Below are 21678 nucleotides of genomic sequence, written 5' to 3' on the forward strand. Positions count from 1 at the left end.
AAAAGTAGCAAGTCAACAATATCTAAAGTACATCTGGGCCAGAACCCAGGACTGGATGAATATAGTGAATATGCTACAGATGAAGTAGGTAGATATGTTCCCTACCTGTCCATAAGATAAAAGAAATAGTGTCATAGATTGTAGTAGTCAGCCTCATTATATATTTATATATAAATATGTATATAAATATGTATATGTATATAAATATACATCAAGTCTTGTGTGGGCTTTATTGGTATTGGCTGGGCTACTGGTGTACTCTACTGGGGTTTGGTATACTGATCTAAACTGGGATTATTTGAATTTAATATAATGATGGGGTCTTTGCTAGGCTGGCATAGGCTTCCCTGTGTTCTATCTGAGGAATTCTGGAGTGTGTGGGCTAGTCTGGGCTGCAATGGGGTAAGCAGGGCTGACTGAAGCAGGAAAAGAGAAGCCTAGTAATGAAATAACTTCACTTCTCTGGGTCTCATTTTCCAACTTGGTAAATATGTGATGAGATTTATCCATACATACTAAAAATGTTCAGTGAGTACCATGTGAATAACAGGGTCCTTTTCAATGTACTAAGAATACAGAGATAAGAAAACAAAGACACTGCCATACAGGAGCTTTTGGGTAAGGTGGGGGAGGCATACAAGTAAACAGACAGTTACAGTAAAGAAAAATAAATGCAAAGACCATTTATCAGGTGATATCAGTCATTTTCAACTCTCAGTCATTTAACCCAACTAAAGTTCATTTCTCATTCATGCAAAGTCTGTTGTGGATCCAGGCAACTTTCCAGGGCAGTTGTCCTTCATGTGTTGGCTCATCACCAGGCTGTTTCAATCTTATGGTAGCTCTAGAATAACATGTTTCCATGGTCTCACACTGGACATTAATTGTTCCAGCCAGAGAGTGACACATATAACTTCCCCCCACAACCAAAATCCGTTACGTGGCCTCTCCCTACATTAAGAGGGCAGGGGAGTGGGAAGGCAATCATTCCATGTTTATGGAAGTATTAGAGTTGGATATTAGAACATTGGTAACCTACCACAGGTATGGGTAATCCCAATGTGAAAGTCTAGCACATAATAATGTCAGTGATCTCTCAGGGCTCTTAAACTTTGGGGATTCTGTTGTTCTTTTTTTTAAAAAAATTTAATATTTATTTTTGACAGAGAGACAGAGCATGAGTGGGGGAGGGGTGGAGAGAGAGGTAGACACAGAATCTGAAACAGGCTCCAGGCTCCAAGGTATCAACACAGAGGCCGATGAGGGGCTCGAACTCATGGACTGTGAGATCATGACCTGAGCCGAAGTTGGATGCTCAACCAACTGGGCCACTCAGGCGCCCCGGGGATTCTGTTGTTGTTCTTAGTGATATCTAAAGGGATAAACTTTTACCTGTACCTAACATGTTCTCTGAAGAAATATTACAGGTTTTCTTATCACTGTCAAGTATACTTTCTCAGAAGTAGCAAGTTAGTTGTCATTTGCAGTACTGTGTTGGACTCTCTCTGAGATGAGGGAACTGACATTCATGACACTCTGCTTTCCCACTTTCTCTGGCCTAGATGCAGTAACTGAAGTGAAGACTGACATCTATGTAACCAGTTTTGGCCCTGTGTCGGACACTGACATGGTAAGTATAGTTCCTGCAAAGGTAAAAGTGAAAGATGATACAAAAGATCAAAGAAAAGAAATTAGGGTTTGTAGCTATGTTCTAAGGAGTAGTCTTGTCTTATGTATTCCCTATGCTCACCATCCTGCATTTGGTGAAACTCATCTTTTCCCCTGCTCTCCCCACCTAGTCACATATAAAGCATATCCCCTCATCATGAATACCCTTCCTTTATTTCCATAACACATCTATCAAAATTCAGCTTGTCTCCCTAACCTCAATTAAATTTTCCTTGATGTCTCCCTTCACATTTTCTAGCACTACACACATATTAGCAGAGATAGGTCATGTGAGGAGAGCACTGCGGTGGGGACTCTCAGTCAAGCAGTCTGTAGTATCATCCAAGAAGTCTGCTCCTTGCAAACAGGCCCTATTCTCTGGGGACACGGACTGAACATGGTGATGCAAAATGTTTGGAGGAAGAGTCAAAACCACTTCTGAAAACTCATCCTTCTACAGATGTGAGCAGGGGAGAGCTTTAGAGCAGATTCAAGGAATAAGTCAGGGCATAGCAGAGCTACTAAAGGGAGACTCATGAGCTCTCTTCAAGGACTTCTTCCATTATCCCTTGCTGACAAAGCAAAGAATGTAGTTTGTGGAGAGTTGAGGCAGGAGACCCCATCAGGACCATCTGATCAATATCTACTAAGTGTCAGATATTTGATTGAATAATTATCATGTAAGGAAATAAATAAGCTATTATCTTCCCAGTATGCCTGGCAGTTATTAGATGCTCAATGAATTTTTGTTGAATGAGTGACTTTGTATGGCAAATAAAAATCTTAAAGTCAGAAAAAAATGTCCTAACAATATGAAATGCCCCCAAAATATAAAATGTCCAAAAATATGAAATGTCAATGTTTGCTACTTGGATTCTTTTCTATGTATCTTCCATGGGACTACTACTTAAGCAGGAGACAATCTTCTTTAGGCCTGTTGGGTAGATACAAACAGTTGTACAAGTACATGATAGAGTTTGCCTTGATAGACAGAATGATTGAGTAGATTTGAGTAGAGAAATAAAAATATACAGGTGTTGTTTTAGAATGATTTAGCAGTCTGTATAGCATTCTAGCAGTCTGTATAGGATGAACTATTAAGGGAAAAGACTGGAGGCTGAGGGTTGGTTTAGGTATATTGATTTTACCTGGCACTTCCTTCAATTAGGCAAGGTCTACAAGTCAGTTGGAGAAGCAGGCTCATTTTCAGCAGAGGGAGTTATGAGTTGGTTGTGAGGCAAGGCCTGAACTTTATCTTTCAAGTGTGGAAAAAAGAGGATACAGAGAAATGGCAGGCTCCTTTTGTACACCTTAAGGGCAAGTACCAAGTCTTCATGGCTTCCCTGGTACTTAATAGAGTACTTGACACATAGGTAGAGTTCAGTAAGGGGCATGTTTGATGTATAAGGAGTGGAGGAGATGGGTCTCTCAAAGGGGCATCAGGAAAACTTGTATGTCTAGATTGTTCCATCACAACCTATTGACTACTAATGCCCACAGCTTCAGATCCAAGCATGCATTAAAACTATTATCAGTTGGTCATTCAACAAGTACTCCTTAGAAGGCCAACTCTGCATTAAGGAGCTCTAGAGACCCCTATATTCAGAGAACTTATAGGCCATTGGAGGTAACTAGATTCACCAGGGTATGAGCTCTCTCTTTGTATTTCTGGGAACTAGTGATGGATTAGGATTTTTACAAGAAAATGACTGAAGCTACTCTTTGAACACATACACACTCTCACTCATGTGCCAGTATCCACAAATTCATTCAGACAAATGTACATGCACACAAGAAAATACATACAGAATAAAAATAGTCCAATCCTATCCCGAGTACTTCATGAACACATGTGTGTAAACAGATATCTAAATCCAGGGATACTACAGAAACACACATATGCAACAGTTACCCAAACCAGATACTCTCCCTGCTCCTACCGCACCCAAGCAGGCACACATGGGTATGCAGAGGCTGGAGACATTTTAAGCAATCCATATTTTCTATCTCTTGAAGTTTAATATTCCACTTGCTTCTTTGTTTTTCTCCCTCATGATTAAACAGAAGCAACAGAACAGCTTTCTTGATAGGGAAGGCAGCAGAATTAGATCAAATACATTTCAGGTTATTTTTAGCTACACTTCCATCTTGTTACAAGTCAGAATGGCTATGATCTGGCTGGGAAATACATTTATGGTGTTTTTAACAATTTGTTCTTCCTGTACTAATTAGTATACTGTGGCAATTGACCCTGGGTCAGGGATGACTTTGGATGAAGCATCACAGACTTGTCTGGCTTTAGTAACTAGCTGAAGCAATAACCCAGGCTCCCCTGAGACTACAGGCTGCTTGGGTAAGTAGATGAAAATTAGAGCTGGCTGGATTCTTGACTCACTTCCAGCCAAATGGAATTTTGGTCCAGAATACTTTCCTAAAGAAATAGAAACATATTTTTTGTTCCTAAAGAGGAAAAATTGTGGTGCCACTTTGAGTATTGAAACAGCATCACCCATAACCCTTTGCAGCTATTGTTCTCCTTGCTCAAGCACTGTTCCCCACAGACACAGATTCTGAGTTTTACAAAAAGCTCCATGAAAGGCCATATCTCTTTTGTTAATCTCAGTACCACCAATACCTAATCAATGTTTGACACTTGGTAGACTCTCAACCATTTGTTAAATGCAAGAATAAATGAGATGAAACAAATTAAATTTGAGGGGGAAATTATGACTGTTTTCCTCCACTTGACTGAGTTTGTCAAGGTAGAGAACATATCAGGTACATTTCTGTATCTCTAGCATCTAGCATAGAACCTGACACAGGTCTTTTGTAAGTGTTTATTGAGATGATATGAAACATTAGTAGCAAGCCCTGTAGACAAAGAGTAAAAGTAGCTTTCTTCGGGAGACACTATCCAGTAGCAAGACTAGTGAGTCAATAATTGATGACTCTAAGCTTTGGGCTGCTAATTTTGGTGGCTTCTCCATGTATGAACTTAAGGAGCTATGACAATAGGGAATCAGGCATAAATGAAAACAAACAGCAGTAGATGTTTCTAAGGGAAAACTCAGAGAAAGAAAATTTATTAAAGAGTACAGGATGTAAATTGAAAACTGATTACAGTGGGAATTTTTACAGGCATCACAAATGAAAAGCTTTGTTAACCATTTGTAACAAATAAAGGTTGATGGTTAAAAAAATACATGCTGCTTCTCAGCAGTAATACCAATCCTATACCCGTGGTCTCCCGGGAGAGAAAGAGAAAAAGGGATACAATCCCAACTTGAATTAACTAAGGCAATGTGCCCCTTCATGACTTTCTACTTTAGAAGAGTTTATACCATTTTCTCAATTGGTGTATGGGAAGATGGTGTAGTGGCAATGAGGGGAAGGCTGCAAAAGATTTAGTGAAAATGCAGTTTAATTGCCACTTCTCTTTCAAATTGGGTATGTCCATTTCTTACCAGCGAGCAATGGTCTTGGAAAGTATAAATTTTCCCTGGTCTCCCAAGATCCTTTGAATTAGAATCCAAAAAGAGTTGGATACTGGCTTAAAAATGGAATGCTATGCATATGGCCAGTGATTGGAAAAGAAAGTAGAAAGGTCACTATTGATATTTTCTAAGAGAGTAGATCTTAGGTGTTCTCAGCACACACGCGCACGCACACACACACACACACACGTGACTATGTGAAGTGATGTGATAATTTGTGGTAATAACTTCACAATGTATACATGTATTAAACTATCACATTACACACTTTACAATCACATTGTACAACCTGAAGATGTACAATTTTTAGTTGACACTCATACCTCAATAAAGCTTGAAAAAAAAAAAGAAATATACCAGCTGAGAAAAACTTTGGATTCTCTCCTGGTCCAAATCACTTTCTGACAAAATTTCCACTCTAACTCCCATCCTAAGGCTCCAGGTTTGGACATGTCATAGGTTCAGGGTCTTGAATTATGTATTTAATAAATATCTATCTGAATGTGCTGATAAAGATAGTGAGAAAATAAGGAGGACAAAGAGTAATAATGTTAGTAGAGTCCGAATGAGAACAACTAGGAAACAAAATGCCAGTTTTAAGTATTGTCAACTTCACTCTCTTCCCAGGAATACTTTCATTATTTAGATACTTGCTAGGTAACAACTGCCACCTGCCACTTGTCAACAGAGAAACTTCCTAGGGTATACAGTGGACAACAAGGTAATGATGCAAGTAGTAATATAGTAAAAGAACTAATCATATAGCCTATTGAAAAAAATTAGAGGCTTGGGAAATAAGAATTCATAAAAGATATTATAATCATAAGTCTTGATAATATAAGGCATATATTTTGGTCTGACAGCTGCTTTTGAAAATCATGCAAAGTTACCGGAGTATCCAAAGACCACACAGTAAAAAAAAAAAAAGGTTGTATTGATTAAAAAGAAAGTAGAGCAGGGACCTCTTTCCTGGTGGCAGTGGGCTTGAAATTACCTGTTTCCCCCAAAGCACTGAAAAAGTGGCTATGTTCACTTCAAGCCCTCACTTACTGGCGGTCTGAGGCACAGAATTAAGGGGAGACTCTGTCTGTTTTGAAAGCCTCTTGGGCTGTCCGTTTCCCCCTCTTCCATTGGATAACATATTCCCAGATGCAATATAGAAAGGAGTCCAAGTCCGTGGGGTTTTGCTTAGGAGTCCAAACCAATAATCTCCTGGGCTACTTTTATGTAAAATAGGCTAATCAGACTATCTCAAGACCTAAATGCAACTGAAAAGGGCAGGTGGATTATCATTCTTCAAAATTCAGAATGATAATAAGACAAAGAGCAAAGGGAAGTCCAGATGGCCAAAATAAGGGAGGAGTGGCCTGTGAGGCAGTGACAATACCTTCACTGTAATGCTGTTGTCAGCTACCTTGGGCTCAGACCCTGCTAAAGTTAAATCACCCTTGCAGGCCCTTTGTGGGAACCTGCTTTGATACACTGAACAGTGTTAGAGAGTTGAAGACATTCAGGGTCTAACACCAAAGCAAAAATTCTTCCCCAAGAGGTACATGTCATCTCTGCCAAGTGTAGTGCTTTTCTCAGGAGGCAGATTTGGGCTTATCATCTGGAATATTTTCTTTAAATGCCTCACAAAACGATGAAATTTATTTGTCAATTTGGAAGCCATCATTCTTGAAGAGTATGCAAAGGTTCAATTTACAAGGAAGGAATTGATTGCATTTCTAGAATGGTCAGGTCAAAATTGATTGCTTTTGGCCAAAGGTCATGGGATACTTATGGAGCAAATAATCACTATGTGATTTTCCCCAATAGTTCTGACTGAACAGAAAAAAATATATTAAAAATTGGAGACCCATCACCTAGCTTTTTAAAAATCTTAAACATTTTAGCATATTTTTTCTTTTTGTTTGTTTAGTTTTTTTTTTTAATTTTATTTTTTATCTTTTAAAATTTACATCCAAATTAGCATATAGTGCAACAATGATTTTAGGAGTAGATTCACTAAGCATATTTTTTCTCATAATAAAAAATCTTTAGAGATACAGGTAAAGTTCCCTATGTACCTTATCCTGATCCCATTTCTCTCTCTCTCCCCCTCCTTAGAGATAATTACAATAATGAATTTTTTGGTCACTTCCAAACATACTCTAGACTTATACCTAGACTTATTATATAACATACAATAGCAAATATTACAATAAATAACATATAGTGGTTTTCATACTATAAGTATATTTCAAACTATAAAATGCAGCAGTTTGTATATTATTTTACAACTTATTTTTTCAAGCATGTATTGGATGGTTCCCAAGTCTTCTATTCTTTTTGATGCATTTAATTCTAATTCATTTATTGTAACTGTTATAGACTTTACAATGTATGCATATTTTTATTCATACATTTGTCCAATTATATTGCCACTGTGCATTTAGGCTCTTTCCAAATTTTTGCTATTAAAAACACCAATACAAAAAACATTCTTATGTGTGTCTTATTGAGAATATGTTTGAGTTTGTTTCTGTAGGGTATCAACTTATAGATAAAATTTTTTATTTGTAGGGATTTTACATTTTTAACTTTTTTCAGATAGGGCCACATTACTCTCTTGATGGGTTTTACCAATTTATAAGTCCACTGGTAGCATATGAAAGGTCCATTTCTCTGCACTTTTGCTAATACTTTCTGTTGTTACACATTTTTTGCCATTCTGTTAGGTATGAAATCATGTCTAATTGATATTATTTGCACTTTCCTGGTTATCTTTGAGGGTAAGCATCCTTTTTATCCAATATGGCCATTAAAAACAAGTTGCCTTTGCCACCACCTCTATTACCACCACAGCAAAAGTAGAAACTCCATGCTGATCCTATTTCTTCATGTTGATACTTCTGAATTGAAGTGTCCTGTGGGATGTGTGTGTGTGTCTGTGTGTGTGTGTGTGTGTGTGTGTGTGTGTGTGTGTGTGTGAGAGAGAGAGAGAGAGAGAGAAAGAGAGAGAGAGAGAGAGAGAGAGGTGTTTCTTAGATCACTAGTCTAACTCCAAGAAACACTGATAATTTATTTTGATTCCTAATTTAGGAAGACAGAACTCATAATATGAGAATTTCTGCAAGATTTTATAGAAAGGCCAAACAAATGATAGTGAAGAGTAATCAATATGATGATAGATAGATATATAGATCTATTCTGCATTTTATTACTAGCTTTGTAAGGTATGTATGTGTGTGTTATAAATGTATTTCAAATCTTGCAACTTCTCTTTTGTCACCTATTAAGATGATTGCATGATTTTTCTCTTTAATCTCTTAATGCAGTTAATTCCATTGATAAGATTTTCTAAATATTAGGTCATCTTTACATTTCTTGAAAGAATTAAACTTGATAAAGATTTTTAAATACATCTATTGGTTTGTTTATTATTTTATTCATGATTCTTTGTATCTGTGTTCATAGGAGTTCCCAAATTAAACCACTTCTCCTTACCTTAACTGATAGTACTTTGGTTCAGGCCCCCATTGCCTCTAGCATACCCAGCTGCAAAAAGCCCCTAACTGATTCCCCTGCCTCTATTCTTGTCATACTATAATCTATTCTCTACAAGATGGTAGTGATGATATATAACACACACACACACACACACACACACACACACACACACACACACAATACTTTAATGGAGCCTCATGTATCCATCACCCAGTTCAAAAATTAACAGTTTTTGGCAAATCTTATTTCATCTGTATTCCTACCCCTCCCCACAACTGTTCCTCTATTTTGTCTCTTTTTCTTTATTAAACTTATCAGAAGTTTTCTATATTGTTATTTTCAAAGTAGCCTGTTTTGAGTTTTGTTCATCGTGTGTATTATTTCTTTTTTGTTTTCTGTTTTACTGATTTTTGCATTTGTCTGCATCATTTTTTTCTTTCATCCTTCCTTCCTTCTCTCCCTCTCATCCATCCATACTCCTTCTTTTTTTCTTATTAGAAGTTCATCAGATCCTCACCATCTATGGCCCAGACAGAGGAGCACACAGTGTGGGGACTGACACACACATCATGAGCAGTGAGAGGAAGTAGAGGCAGCAGGGTGACTCCAGGGAGTCCATGGATGGTTGGAGGTGCAAGGAGAGTGGGAAACAGGGGCAGAGACCAGAGATGCTCCTGCCACTACTGCACCCCCTGTCTTCCCCACAAATGTCAATTATCTTTTTCTTCACTTTACTTGGAGTACTCTGTGGTCCTTCTGGTTTCTTTAGGTAGATTAGTTTTGGCTTTTACTTTTTTTAAGGCTTTCTTTAAGGCTTCTTTACAGCTATGAATTTCCTTCCAAGTACCACTTGAGTGTACTACTACAAGATTTCTTATTTTATAAGTATTTTTTTATTGTTGTTTAGCCTTAAGTATTTTCTTCTTCTTTTTTTTTTTAGTCTTAAGTATTTTCCAGTATCCTTTATGTTTTTTTCTTTGCTTCTTGAAATTTTTATAGTGAGGTTTTCAATTTTCAAATGTAAAACTTTGTTATTAATTTCTAATTTATTGCCTCATATTGAAAAAAGATGGTATGGAGGTTATGAAATATTTCTGTGTCTTGAGATTTGCTTTATGACTTAGCATTTGATCACTTGTTTTTGGTAAAAAAAAATTATGTTTTACTAAGTGTTAGGTAGATAAAGGATATCTATCTATCTATCTATCTATCTATATTAGCCCATCTTGTCAACTGGTTGTTTACATATTTTAATCACACAAATTTTTGGTCTGATTGTTCTTCCATTTTTTTAGAATCTAAGGTTTGTTACTTTCTCTTCATAATTCAATTTTTACCTTATGTATTTTGAGTCCACATTTCTTACACATAAAAATTTAGAGTTGTTATTTTTCCACTGAAGATACTTTATTTTTAATGTAATGAGATATTTTATCCCAAAGAAAAAATGTTTATCTTACAGTCCACTCTGTCTGTACTTTATAGTTTTACCACTTTATTTTGATAGGATTTGCCCATATATATTTCTATTACTTTACTGTTAACCTGTGTTTTTATGTTTATTTAGGTGTACCCTTGTGTGTGTGCATATATATATATATATATATATATATATATATATATATATATTATGTGGCTATACTGTTTATTTAACCTTAGAGTATATTAAGTTTTTATGTTTATTTAGGTGTACCCTTGTGTGTGTGCATATATATATATATATATATATATATATATATAGTATGTGGCTATACTGTTTATTTAACCTTAGAGTATATTAAGTTTCTACTATCTTATGTATTCTTTTTCCCATGTTTTTTCATGCTTTATTTTTTTCTTGTTTTCTATAGAATGAAGCATTTTCTATATTCCTAATTGTTTTTCGCTACTATTTTGTAAGTTTTACATTTTGTTTCTAGTACATTCTTTAGTGGTTACTTTAAATGTTTACATACATACGTGACCTAAAGTTTAATATCTTCACTCTCCTCCCAAATAATGCAATAATGCATTAACCAACATATTCCTACTCCCTCCTTCCATAGGTTTACTTTAGTTATTTATTTTACCTAGTTTTTATAGTCCTTATTATTATTTGTAGAGAGCCATTATTTGTTTACCCATAAGTTTATTAATACTTGTGCTCACTATTCCTTCTTTCATCTTGCTGCAGCTTAAAAATTTTTTTAACATTTATTCATTTTTTGAGAGTGAGAGGGACAGAGCACGAGCAGGGAATGGGCAGAGAGAGAGGGAGACACAGAATCAGAAGCAGGCTCCAGACTCCAAGCTATCAGCACAGAGCCTGATGTGGGGCTCGAACTCACAGGCGGCGAGATCATGACTTCACCTGAAGTTGGACACTTAACCGACTGAGCCACCCAAGCACCCCTTTCTTGCTGCTGGTTTAATTTTCAACTACATAAAAAAACTCATTTTAGTAGTTCTTTTCATGAGGATTCATTCAATCTTTTATTTGTAAAAAAATATTTATACTTTCGGAAGCTCTTTGGTAGAAAGGGGTGCAAGATGGTGGAGTAGGAGGACCCTAGGCTCACTCCTTCCCATGTTTACAACTAGATATCATTTGCATCCAAGCCAATAAACTAGAGAGTGATCCAAAGACTGGCAGAACAAACTCCACTAAATGTAGGCAAGAAGTGCATCAGAAAAATTAGATGGGCAGAACCAGTGTGGTAGGGAGATGTCTGTAGAAGGGAGGGAACTGTGATCATGGAGAAGGGAAAGCACCAGGGAGCCCACACAGGGAAAGTGAATCCCCATAATGTCTGGTCTTAAAAACCAGGGGAGTGAATTCCATGAGTTTATATAACAGTGGGACTTAGAGCCTGGAGCCTTAAAAGTCAACTGACTCAGCACTGGGCAAGCAGGGAGGGCAAGTGAGAGCCAGGTCACTACCCTTAAAGAGACAACAGATAGAGGAAAGGCAACATAGATGTGACAGCTTGCACAATTGGAAGGAGATCTGTTCATACTGATTTTGGAGTATATTGTATATTGGGGGACCTCTCTGGGAACAAAGGAGCTGGCAGGCGCCTTATTCCTACCCCACTCTGCAGCATAAACTTAGAGCCACTTGTGAGAAGTGGCACTGCACAGACACTTGTGACTTAACCTAGAAGTGTGCCCTACCCACGAGTTCTCCAGAGGACTGGCCCACTTCAAGCCCACTAGCCTCTGACCTGGATTTAGCACAAATTTTGTTAGTACAACACATGCCCTGTGCAGCCACTGCCTCCCTGTGCTGCATCCCTGAAGCCACCATGCTTGGGGGTTCTTGCCTAGAGCTACTGGCTTAGTGCAAATTTTCTTAATGCCATGTGCACACCCTGCCCAGCTGCCATGTGCACAGATACCTTGTGTTCCTGGCCACCACTGATGCTGCATGCCACACCCCTGGATGTTTCTGTGCTTTGGGGGCTCAGTCTAGGACTAGTAGCTTAGTGTAAATTTTGCTAATACCACCACCCTACCTCCAAGCCCTCCTACGGTCATGTCTCCTCAAAGCCAGCCTGCCTTGGTCTCATGAACACAAGCAAGCAAAGCCCACAACAGGCAGAGAGTCAGTGAAGAAGTCTGGGTTGAAAGGGAAAGCTACTCAGACACAATAGCAGGATGCAAGCAACACACATAGGAGTTCTGGTGAACAGGGGACACTGCACTGCAGAGCACTACAGAACTTCTTCATAAAGCCACCACTTTCAAAAGCAGAGGATGTTGCTGATTTCTTAATACACAGAAACAGACACACAGAGGTAGACAAAATGAGGAGACAGAGGAAATTGTCCCAAATGAAAGAACACAACAAAATCACAGCAAGACATCTAAGAGAAAAACTAAAATAAATAATATGCTGGATAGAGAATTTAAAGCAATGATCATAAAGATACTCATTGGACTTGAGGAAAGAGTGGAGGATATCAGTGAGACAATTCACAAAGATAAAAAATAAAATATCAGAGATGAAGAACTCTAGACATGCAATTAAAAATACAATAGATGGAATACACAGTAGGCTACAGGAAGCAGAGGATCGTATCAGTGACCTGGAGGATAGAGTAATGTAAATCATCAAGCTGAACAGATAAGAGACAAATACTGCGTAATGAGAATAGACTTAAGGAACTCAGTGACTCCATCAACCATAACAACACTCACATTTTAGGGATCCCAGAAGATATAGAAAAGAGGGCAGGAAATGTATTCGAAGAAATAATAGCTGAAAACTTCCCAAATCTGGAGAGGGAAATAGAGATCCAGATTCAGGATGCAAAGAGATCCCCCAACAAATTCAACTCAAGGAAGTCCATACCAAGACACACAGCAATAAAATGACCAAAAAAAAGTGATAAAGAATTTTAAAAGTTGTAAGAGAAAAGAAGATGATTACATACAAAGGAAACCCAATAAGGTGATCAGCTGATTTTTCAGCAGAAACTTTGCAGGCTAGAAGGGAATGGCAGGATATATTCGAAATGCTGAAAGGGAAAAATCTGCAGCCTAGACTATTCTATTCAACAAGGCTATCATTCAGAATAGAAGAAGAGATGAAGAGTTTCTCAGATAAACAAAATCTAACGGAACTCATGACAGCTAAACCACCCCTACAAGAAATACTAAAGGGGACCCTTTGAAGGGAAAGAAAAGACCATAAGTAGGAGTAAGGAAAGTAGAAAACAAAAAGGCAGTAAAAATAAGTATACCCGTAACAATCAGTCCAGGAATTAATAAAATAAAAGGATGTAAAATATGATACCAACTATTTGAAACAAGGAGGGGGAAGAGTAAAGAATGAGTTCAAAATTAAGTGATCATCATTTTCTTAATTTAGACTGCTATTTGCAAATGGTATATATAAAAATGTAAGTGAAGTAAATGCTCCAATCTCCAATCAAAGACATAGGGTGTCAGAGTGGATTAAAAAAAAAAACAAAAACAAGACCCCATCCATATGCTGCTTACAAACACTCATTTCAGACCTAAAGACACATGCAGATTGAAAGTGAGGGGATGGAGAAACATTTGTCATGCAACTGGATGTCAAAAGAAAGCCAGAGTAGCAATATTTATTGCTAAAGAAAGTCTATAAACAGACACAAAGAAGGACACTATAAAATAATAAAGTGGACAATCCAACTCGAAGAACAATTGTAAATATTTATGTATCCAACATGTCAGCACCCAAATACATAAAACAGTTAATAATAAACATAAAGGAACTAATTGACAGTAATACAATAATGGTAGGGGACTTTAACCACACACTGACAGCAATGGACAGATCATGTAAGCAGAAAATCAACAAGGAAACAGTGGCTTTCAGTGATACACTGAACTAGATGGATTTAACAGATATGTTCAAAACAGTCCATCATAAAACATCAGAATACACATTCTTTTCAAGTGTACATGTACCATTCTCCAGAATAGATCACATATTAGGCCATAAAACAAGTCACAACAATTCAAAAAGAAGTAATACCATGCATCTTTTCTGACCACAATGCTATGAAACTGGAAATCAACAAGAAAAAATCTGGAAAGAGCATAAATTTATGGAGATTAAATAACATGCTACCAGACAATGAATGTGTCAACAAAGAAATCAAAGAAGAAATCAAAAAGCACATAGAAACAAATGAAAATGAAAACACAATGGTCCAACTTCCTTGGGATGCAGCAAAAGCATTCCTATGAGGGAAGTTTATAGCAATACAGGCTTATCTCAAGAAGCAAGAGATATCTCAACCTAACCTTACACCTAAAGGAGCTAGATAAAGAACAAGAAACAATTCTAAAACCAGCCGAAAGAAGGAAAGAATAAAAATTAGAGCATAGATAAATGATATAGAAATTAAAATGCAATTAAATAGATCAATGAAACCAGGAGCTGGTTATTTGAAAAGATCAACAAAATTAATAAACCTCTAGCCAGACTCATCAAAAGAGAAATATTGAGGGGGGGGGGGAAGAGAGAGAAGTACTCAAAATCAGAATTAAAAGAGGAGAAATAGCAACTAACACCACAGAAATACAAACAATTGTAAAAGAATATTATGAAAAACTATATGTTGTTAAATTAGACAATCTAGAAGAAATGGATAAATTCCTAGAAGCATAAAATCTAAAACTGAACTAGGAAGAAATAGAAAATTTTAACAGACTGATTATCAGCAAAGAAATTGAATCAGTAATCAAAAAATTCCAAACAAAGGCCAGGACCAGATAGCTTCCCAGGGAAATTCTACCAAACTTTTAAAGAAGAATTAAAACCTATTCCTCTCAATCCCCAAAAATAGAAGGGAAACTTCCAAATTTGTTCTATGAGGCTAATGTCACCCTGATCCCAAAACCAGATAAAGATACCACAAAAAAGGAAAACTACAGGCCAATATCTCTCATGAACATGGACAAAAAAAATCCTAAACAAAATATTAGCAAACAGAATCCAACAATACATTAAAAAATCATTTATTACCATCAAGTGGAATTTATTCCCAGAAGGCAGGTGATTCAGTATTTGTAAATCAATTAATGTGATACATCATATTAAAAAAGAAATTTGTAAATTAATGTGATACATCATAGTAATAGAAGAAATTTGTCATCAATGTGATATATCATATTAATAAAAGAAAGGGTAAAAACTACATGATTATTTCAAAAGACACAAAAAGCATTTCACAAAGTACAACATCCATTCATGACAAAAGCCCTCAACAAAGTAGGTTGAGAGGGACTATACCTCAGTAAAATAAAGGCCACATATGAAAAACCCACAGTCAATATCATATTCAATGGGAAAAAAACTGAGAGCATTTCCCTTAAAGTCAGGAACAAGACAAAGATGTCCACCCTCACCACTTTTATTTAACATAGTACTGGAAGTCCTAGCCACAGCAATTAGACAACAAAAAGAAATAAAAAGTATCAAATCGGTAAGGAAGAAGTAAAATTTTCAGTATTTGCAGATGACATGATACTATGTATAGAAAACCCTAAAGACTCCACCAAAAAACTGTTAGAACTTATTAATGATTTCAGTAAAGCCACAGGATACAAAAATCAATGTGCAGGAACCTGTTGCATTTGTATATACTAATAATGAAACAGTAAGAAAACAATCCCATTGGGACACCTGTGTGGCTCAGTTGGCTAAGTGTCCAACTCTTGGTGTTGGCTTGGATCATGATCTCACAGTTCATGAGTTCAAGCCCCATGTTGGGCTCTGCATGGACAGAGCAGGGCCTGCTTGCGATCCTGTCTCTCCCTCTCTCTACCCCACCCCCACTTGTGCTCATTTGCTCTCTCTCTAAAAATAAATAAACTTAAAAAAAAAGAGAACAATCCCATTTACAATCACATCCCAAATAGTAAGATATCTAGGAACAAACCTACCCAAAGAGGTGAAAGGCATGTACTCTGAACACTATAAAACATTGATGCAAGAAATTGAAGACGAAGAAATGGAAAGCCATTCTATTCCAATGGATTGGGAGAACAAATATTGTTAAAAGGTCTATATTAGCCAAAACAATCTACAGATTTAATGCAATCCCTATAAAAATACCAACAACATTTTCCACAATACTAGAACAAACAATCCTAACATTTATATGGAACCACAAAGACACTGATAGCTAAAGCAATTTTGAGAAAGAGAAGCAAAACAGGAGGTATCACAATTCCAGATTTAAAGTTATATTACAAAGCTGTAGTAATCAAAACAGTATGGTAATGGCACAGAAATAGACACATAGATTAATTCAGCAGAGTAAAAGACCCAAAAGTAAACCCACAATTATATGGTCAACTAATCAACAAAGGAAGCAAGAATATCGATTGGGCAAATGTCTCTTCAACAAATGGTGTTGGGAAGACTGGACAGTACCATGCAAAAGAATGAAATTGAACACTTTGTTACACCATACAAAAAAAAAAAAAACCTCAAAATGGATTAAAGACCTAAATGTGAGACCTGAAATCATAAAAATTCTAGAAGAGACCTCAAGTAGTAATGTCTGAGACATGAACAATAGCAACATTTTTCTACATATGTCTCCTGAGGCAAGGGAATAGTCCTGTACTATTGGGACAACATAGAAATAAAAATCTTTTGCACAACAAAGGAAACAACCAACAAAAATAAAAGGCAACCTAGTGAATGGGAGAAGGTATTTGCAAAGGACATATCCAAAAAGGGTTAAAAATAGAATTACCCTATGACCCAGCAATTGCACTACTAGGCATTTATCCAAAGGATACAAAAACGCTGATTCAAAGGGGTACATGCACCCCAATGTTTATAGCAGAATTATCAGCAATAGCTAAATTATGGAAAGAGTCCAAACGTCTGTTGACTAATGAATGGATAAAGAAGATGTGGCATACACACACACACACACACACACACACACACACACACACAATGGAATATTACTCAGCGATCAAAAGAAATGTCATCTTGCCATTTGCAACAACATGGGTGGAACTAGGGTGTATTATGCTATGTGAAATAAGTTAAATACAAATACCATATGATTTTACTCATGAGCAATTCAGGATGCAAAAAAAGATGAAAATAGGGAAGGAAAGGGAAGGAAAAATAAAATACGATAAAAACAGAGGGAAGCAAACCATAAAAGACTGTTAACTATAGAAAACAAACTGAGGGTTGCTGGAGGGGAGATGTGTGGGGGATGGGCTAAATTGGGTGATGGACATTAAGGACATCACTTTTTGGGATGGACACTGGGTATTATATGTAAGTGATGAATCACTACATCCTCCTAAAATCAATACTACACTGTGTGTTAAATAACTTGAATTTAAATAAAATCTTGGAAGGGAGAAAAAGGGTTAGTACCCAAAATATATAAACAACTGGCACAACTCAACACCAAAAAAACCCCAGATAATCCAATTAAAAAATGGGCTGAAGATATGAACAGACATTTCTCCAAAGAAGACATACAGATGGCTAAAAGACACATGAAAAGATGTTCATTATCACTTAAAATCAGGGAAATGCAAATCAAAACTACAATGACATATTACTTCATACCTGCTAGAATGGCTAAAATCAAAAACATAAGAAACAACAAGTATTGGTGAGGACGTGGAGTAAAAGGAATCCTGCACTGTTGGTCAGAATGCAAACTAATGCAGTCACTATGGAAAGCAGTATGGAAGTTCATCAAAAAGTTAAAAATACAACTATCCTATGATCCAGTAATCAATCACACTTCTGGATTTTCTCCCCAAAATGCAAAAAAAAAATATTTGAAAGGAAACATGTTTAAAGAAGCATTATTTACAATAGCCAAATTATGGACGCAGCCCAAGTATCCATTGATAGGTGAATGGATAAGGAAGATGTGGTATATTTACACAATGGAATATTACTCAGCCATAAAAAAGAATGAGGTCTTGCCATTTGCAATGACATCGATGGAGCTAGAGAGTATAAAGCTAAGCAAAATAAGTCAGAGACAAATAGCATATGATCTCATTCATATGTGTAATTTAAGAAACAAAACAAAGCAGTAAAGTGAAAAGAGAGAGAGAGAGAAACAAAAAAAAAACAGGCTCTTAATTATAGAGAAGAAACTGATGACTACCTGAGGGGAGGGCAGGGGAATAGGTGAAATAGGTGATGGAGATTAAGGAGTGCATTTGTCATGATAAACACTAGGTGATGTGTGGAATTGTGGAATTACTGTATTGTATACCAGGATCTAATATAATACTCTATGTTAACTAAAGTAGAATTGAAATAAAATTTTAAAAATATTTTTAGAGCACCTAATATATACCAGGTAGCGTTTTAGGTACTAGAGATACAGCATATATCTCTATATAAAATAAATAAATAAAACAATAAAACAAAGTCTCTGCTCCCACCAAACTTCCAGACTAGTGGAATGAAAGAAACAGTGACCAAATAAAAATACATTTTGTCAGTGCTATCTGACAAAATAATGCACAAAGAAAATAATGCATGGTAAGGGAAAGGGGAATTACTGTTTATGTTGGTATGTTCAAGGAATGCTTCTTTGACATGAATACTTCTGAATAAGATCTGAATGCTGTGACTGACCCAGACATGAAAATATCTTATTTCATTTACCTAAAATTGTCTATATTTCAACCTGCTCTTAAATGATAATCTAATTGGCTATAGAATCCTTTGGCTTCTGTTATTGTTTTCACAAAGTCTTCTATTAGTGAAATTGTTGTTTCTTTGTAAGTAATATGCCTTTTCTATTTTGCTGTTTTTAGGATCTTCTTTTTGGTATTCTTCAAATCCACTATGTGTTGGCTTGGGTCTTTTTTATTATATTGAGATTGCAACTCATTATGGTTCTCAAAGCTAGGGATGTATATATTTCAACAATTGTAAGAAACTGTCATCTATTAGTACTTTAAATATCATTTCTCCACATTTTCTCTATTATCTAACCTTATAATTTTATTAGATTATGCTGAATCTTTTCCTTTTATCCTCCTGTTACTATACTTCTTTTTCATGATTTTTTCATCATTTATCTGTCTGAAATGTGCACTGAACAATTTTCCTTCATATCCATTCTCCAGTTTACTAATCTCTCTTCATTGTTGTCTAATCATTTATATAATGTATCCATTGAGATTTTATTTTCAATGACTATATTTCTTTTACAGATTATGTATTTTATTTTTAGTATTTATTTATTTATGAGTGAGTGAGAGAGAGCATGTGCAAGTCAGCAAGGGTCAGAGAAAGGGGGAGAGAGAGAATGCCAAGCAGGCTCTGTGCCACCAGCACAAATCCCAATGTAGAGCTCAAAATCACTAACTGTGAGATCATGACCTGAGCCAAAACCAAGAGTCAGATATTTAACCAACTGAGCCACCCAGGTACCCCTACAGATTGTTTATTTTATTTACTTTTTAAAATTTTTTTTAAACATTTATTTATTTTTGAGACAGAGAGAGACAGAGCATGAACGGGGGAGGGTCAGAGAGAGAGGGAGACACAGAATCTGAAACAGGCTCCAGGCTCTGAGCTGTCAGCACAGAGCTCGATGCAGGGCTCGAACTCACAGACCGCAAGATCATGACCTGAGCTGAAGTCGGCCGCTTAACCAACTGAGACACCCAGGTGCCCCACGATTGTTTATTTTAAATAAACCTTTTTTTAAATTTGTTTTTTCTTGCTCCTACCCCATAATGTCTGGATTTTATGTTCTTAATTCCTCTTTTGATGCCTTTATCATTTAAATTTTTAAATTTTTTTTTAAGTTTTTTTTTTTTTTTTAATTTTGAGAGAGAATGAGAGTGAGAGAACATGAGCAGGGGAGGGGCAGAGAAAGAGAGGGAGAGAGAATCCCAAGCAGGCTCTGCACTGTCAGCACAGAGCCTGATGTGGGGCTCAGTCTCACAAACTGTGAGATTTTGACCTGAGCCTAAATCAAGAGTCAGAGGCTTAACAGACTGAGCCACCCAGGTGCCCCCTTTATTATTTTAATTTAGTTCCTTTATAGTATCTATTTGATTGTTATATGAAGTTCTTTGAGGAGGTTTAATTCAGTTATATGTTTTATCAGCTGACTCTCACTCATGACCACTTCCTTATGTGTTCTGTGAGCTTATTTTCAGCAAGCATTTATTTGTGGTCATCCTTCCAGGGTGTTTTTGTTTGCTTTTTCAAGTCAATATAGAGGTATCCCCACATTGAGGCAAATTCCTACGTTAATTTCTCAGTTTGTAAACTCAAAACCAGGAAGATACTGTGTATTTAATCATCAATGCCATATAAGATTAGGCTTAAGGTTGCTAAATTTCAGTAGAAATGCTTCCCCTAAGCCTCTCTAATTCAGAAACCATGCTTGGATAGACAAGTTTCCTTTTTGAATTTTCATGTCGTGGATTGGTTTTGTCTACTTCATTTTATTTATCACCCTTTTGCTTAGTTGGAGCCATTCAGGGTCTTGGTTTTATGTGGGAGTCTAGTTCCAGCTTTTACTTGGCACAGTACTAGTTTATACCTGTTGTCTTGGTGCAATTTTTGATAAAAACTTTTCTGGCTTTCAAAAGTATCTCAGGTTAGACAATATTTATATAATCTTCTAATCCTTAGTCAAGAATGTACTTGGTATGCTGGAGGAGGAGAAAAGCCAGACTGGCTAATTTGTAGAGGAAAGAATGGTTAGAGAAGAGCTCAGAGAAGAAGGGAAGATGAAGTGCTTTCTAGGTAAGGGAAGGATATTGAAATTTATTTCAGATGTGATTAAAAGGCATTAAGGGATTTTAAGCCATAGGTTTTTAGGCAGCTCTGGCTGCTTATTAATTATACATAGTTATCTAAAAGTATCCCCCATGCCTTGTGTAGTTTAGTGGCCAAATATTTGGGCAAGGTTTGCACTCAGATTTGGGGACTCACCATCTCAGTGGTTCTCTTGCTTCCAGGGCTTTATCCTGAATTTTTAGCTTTTTGGCCAGCCTTGGACTCTATCCCCTGAGATATAAGCCAACGCATTTCGCAATTTCTGTCAATCTTACAAACATTACTCAGCACAGTTTTGTCATCTGTCATTTAGTGGAAGACTTCCCTATGGTTTCAGCCTGAATTTTTTTTTTAACAGAGTCCCAGAATCTTACTCATGTGTGTATAGTGTAATGGTCAGCCAAAATTTGGGGCAGAGTATATATGCAGATTTGGGATCCCATCCCTTCTGTAATTCTCTTGGTTCTAAGAGTACCACCCCTAAATTTCCATATTATTGGCCATCTTGAGCCAGTAAACCTGTGGTATCTGCCACAAGAATTCTAGTTTGGGGGGAACACCCATTGCTGCTGCCATCTTTCAAGAGTAAATTTTCTTCAAGTTTTTGTCTGCTTTCAGTTGTGCCCCATTGCTTTTCAATAGGTTCAGCCTCCTTCCCTGCCTCCTTCTCCTCCTATCTCTCTAATATATATGTTCAAATTTTATAATAGTTACAAGAAAGTATAACAAACAATT

General features: G+C 36.5%; 1 protein-coding gene across 1 annotated transcript in view; it reads left to right on the forward strand.

The window, feature by feature from the left end:
- GABRA3 (gamma-aminobutyric acid type A receptor subunit alpha3) overlaps positions 1 to 21678 on the forward strand; it is a 335334-nt gene that overhangs the window by 225792 nt on the left and 87864 nt on the right. Inside the window, exon 4 of the mRNA XM_081793915.1 lies at positions 1563 to 1630. Coding sequence (XP_081650041.1) covers positions 1563 to 1630 — 68 coding nt within the window. The remainder of the gene's footprint in view (positions 1 to 1562; positions 1631 to 21678) is intronic.

The sequence above is a fragment of the Panthera onca genome, chromosome X, assembly GCF_046562875.1.
Source record: "Panthera onca isolate mPanOnc1 chromosome X, mPanOnc1 haplotype 2, whole genome shotgun sequence".
NCBI classification, from domain to species: domain Eukaryota; kingdom Metazoa; phylum Chordata; class Mammalia; order Carnivora; family Felidae; genus Panthera; species Panthera onca.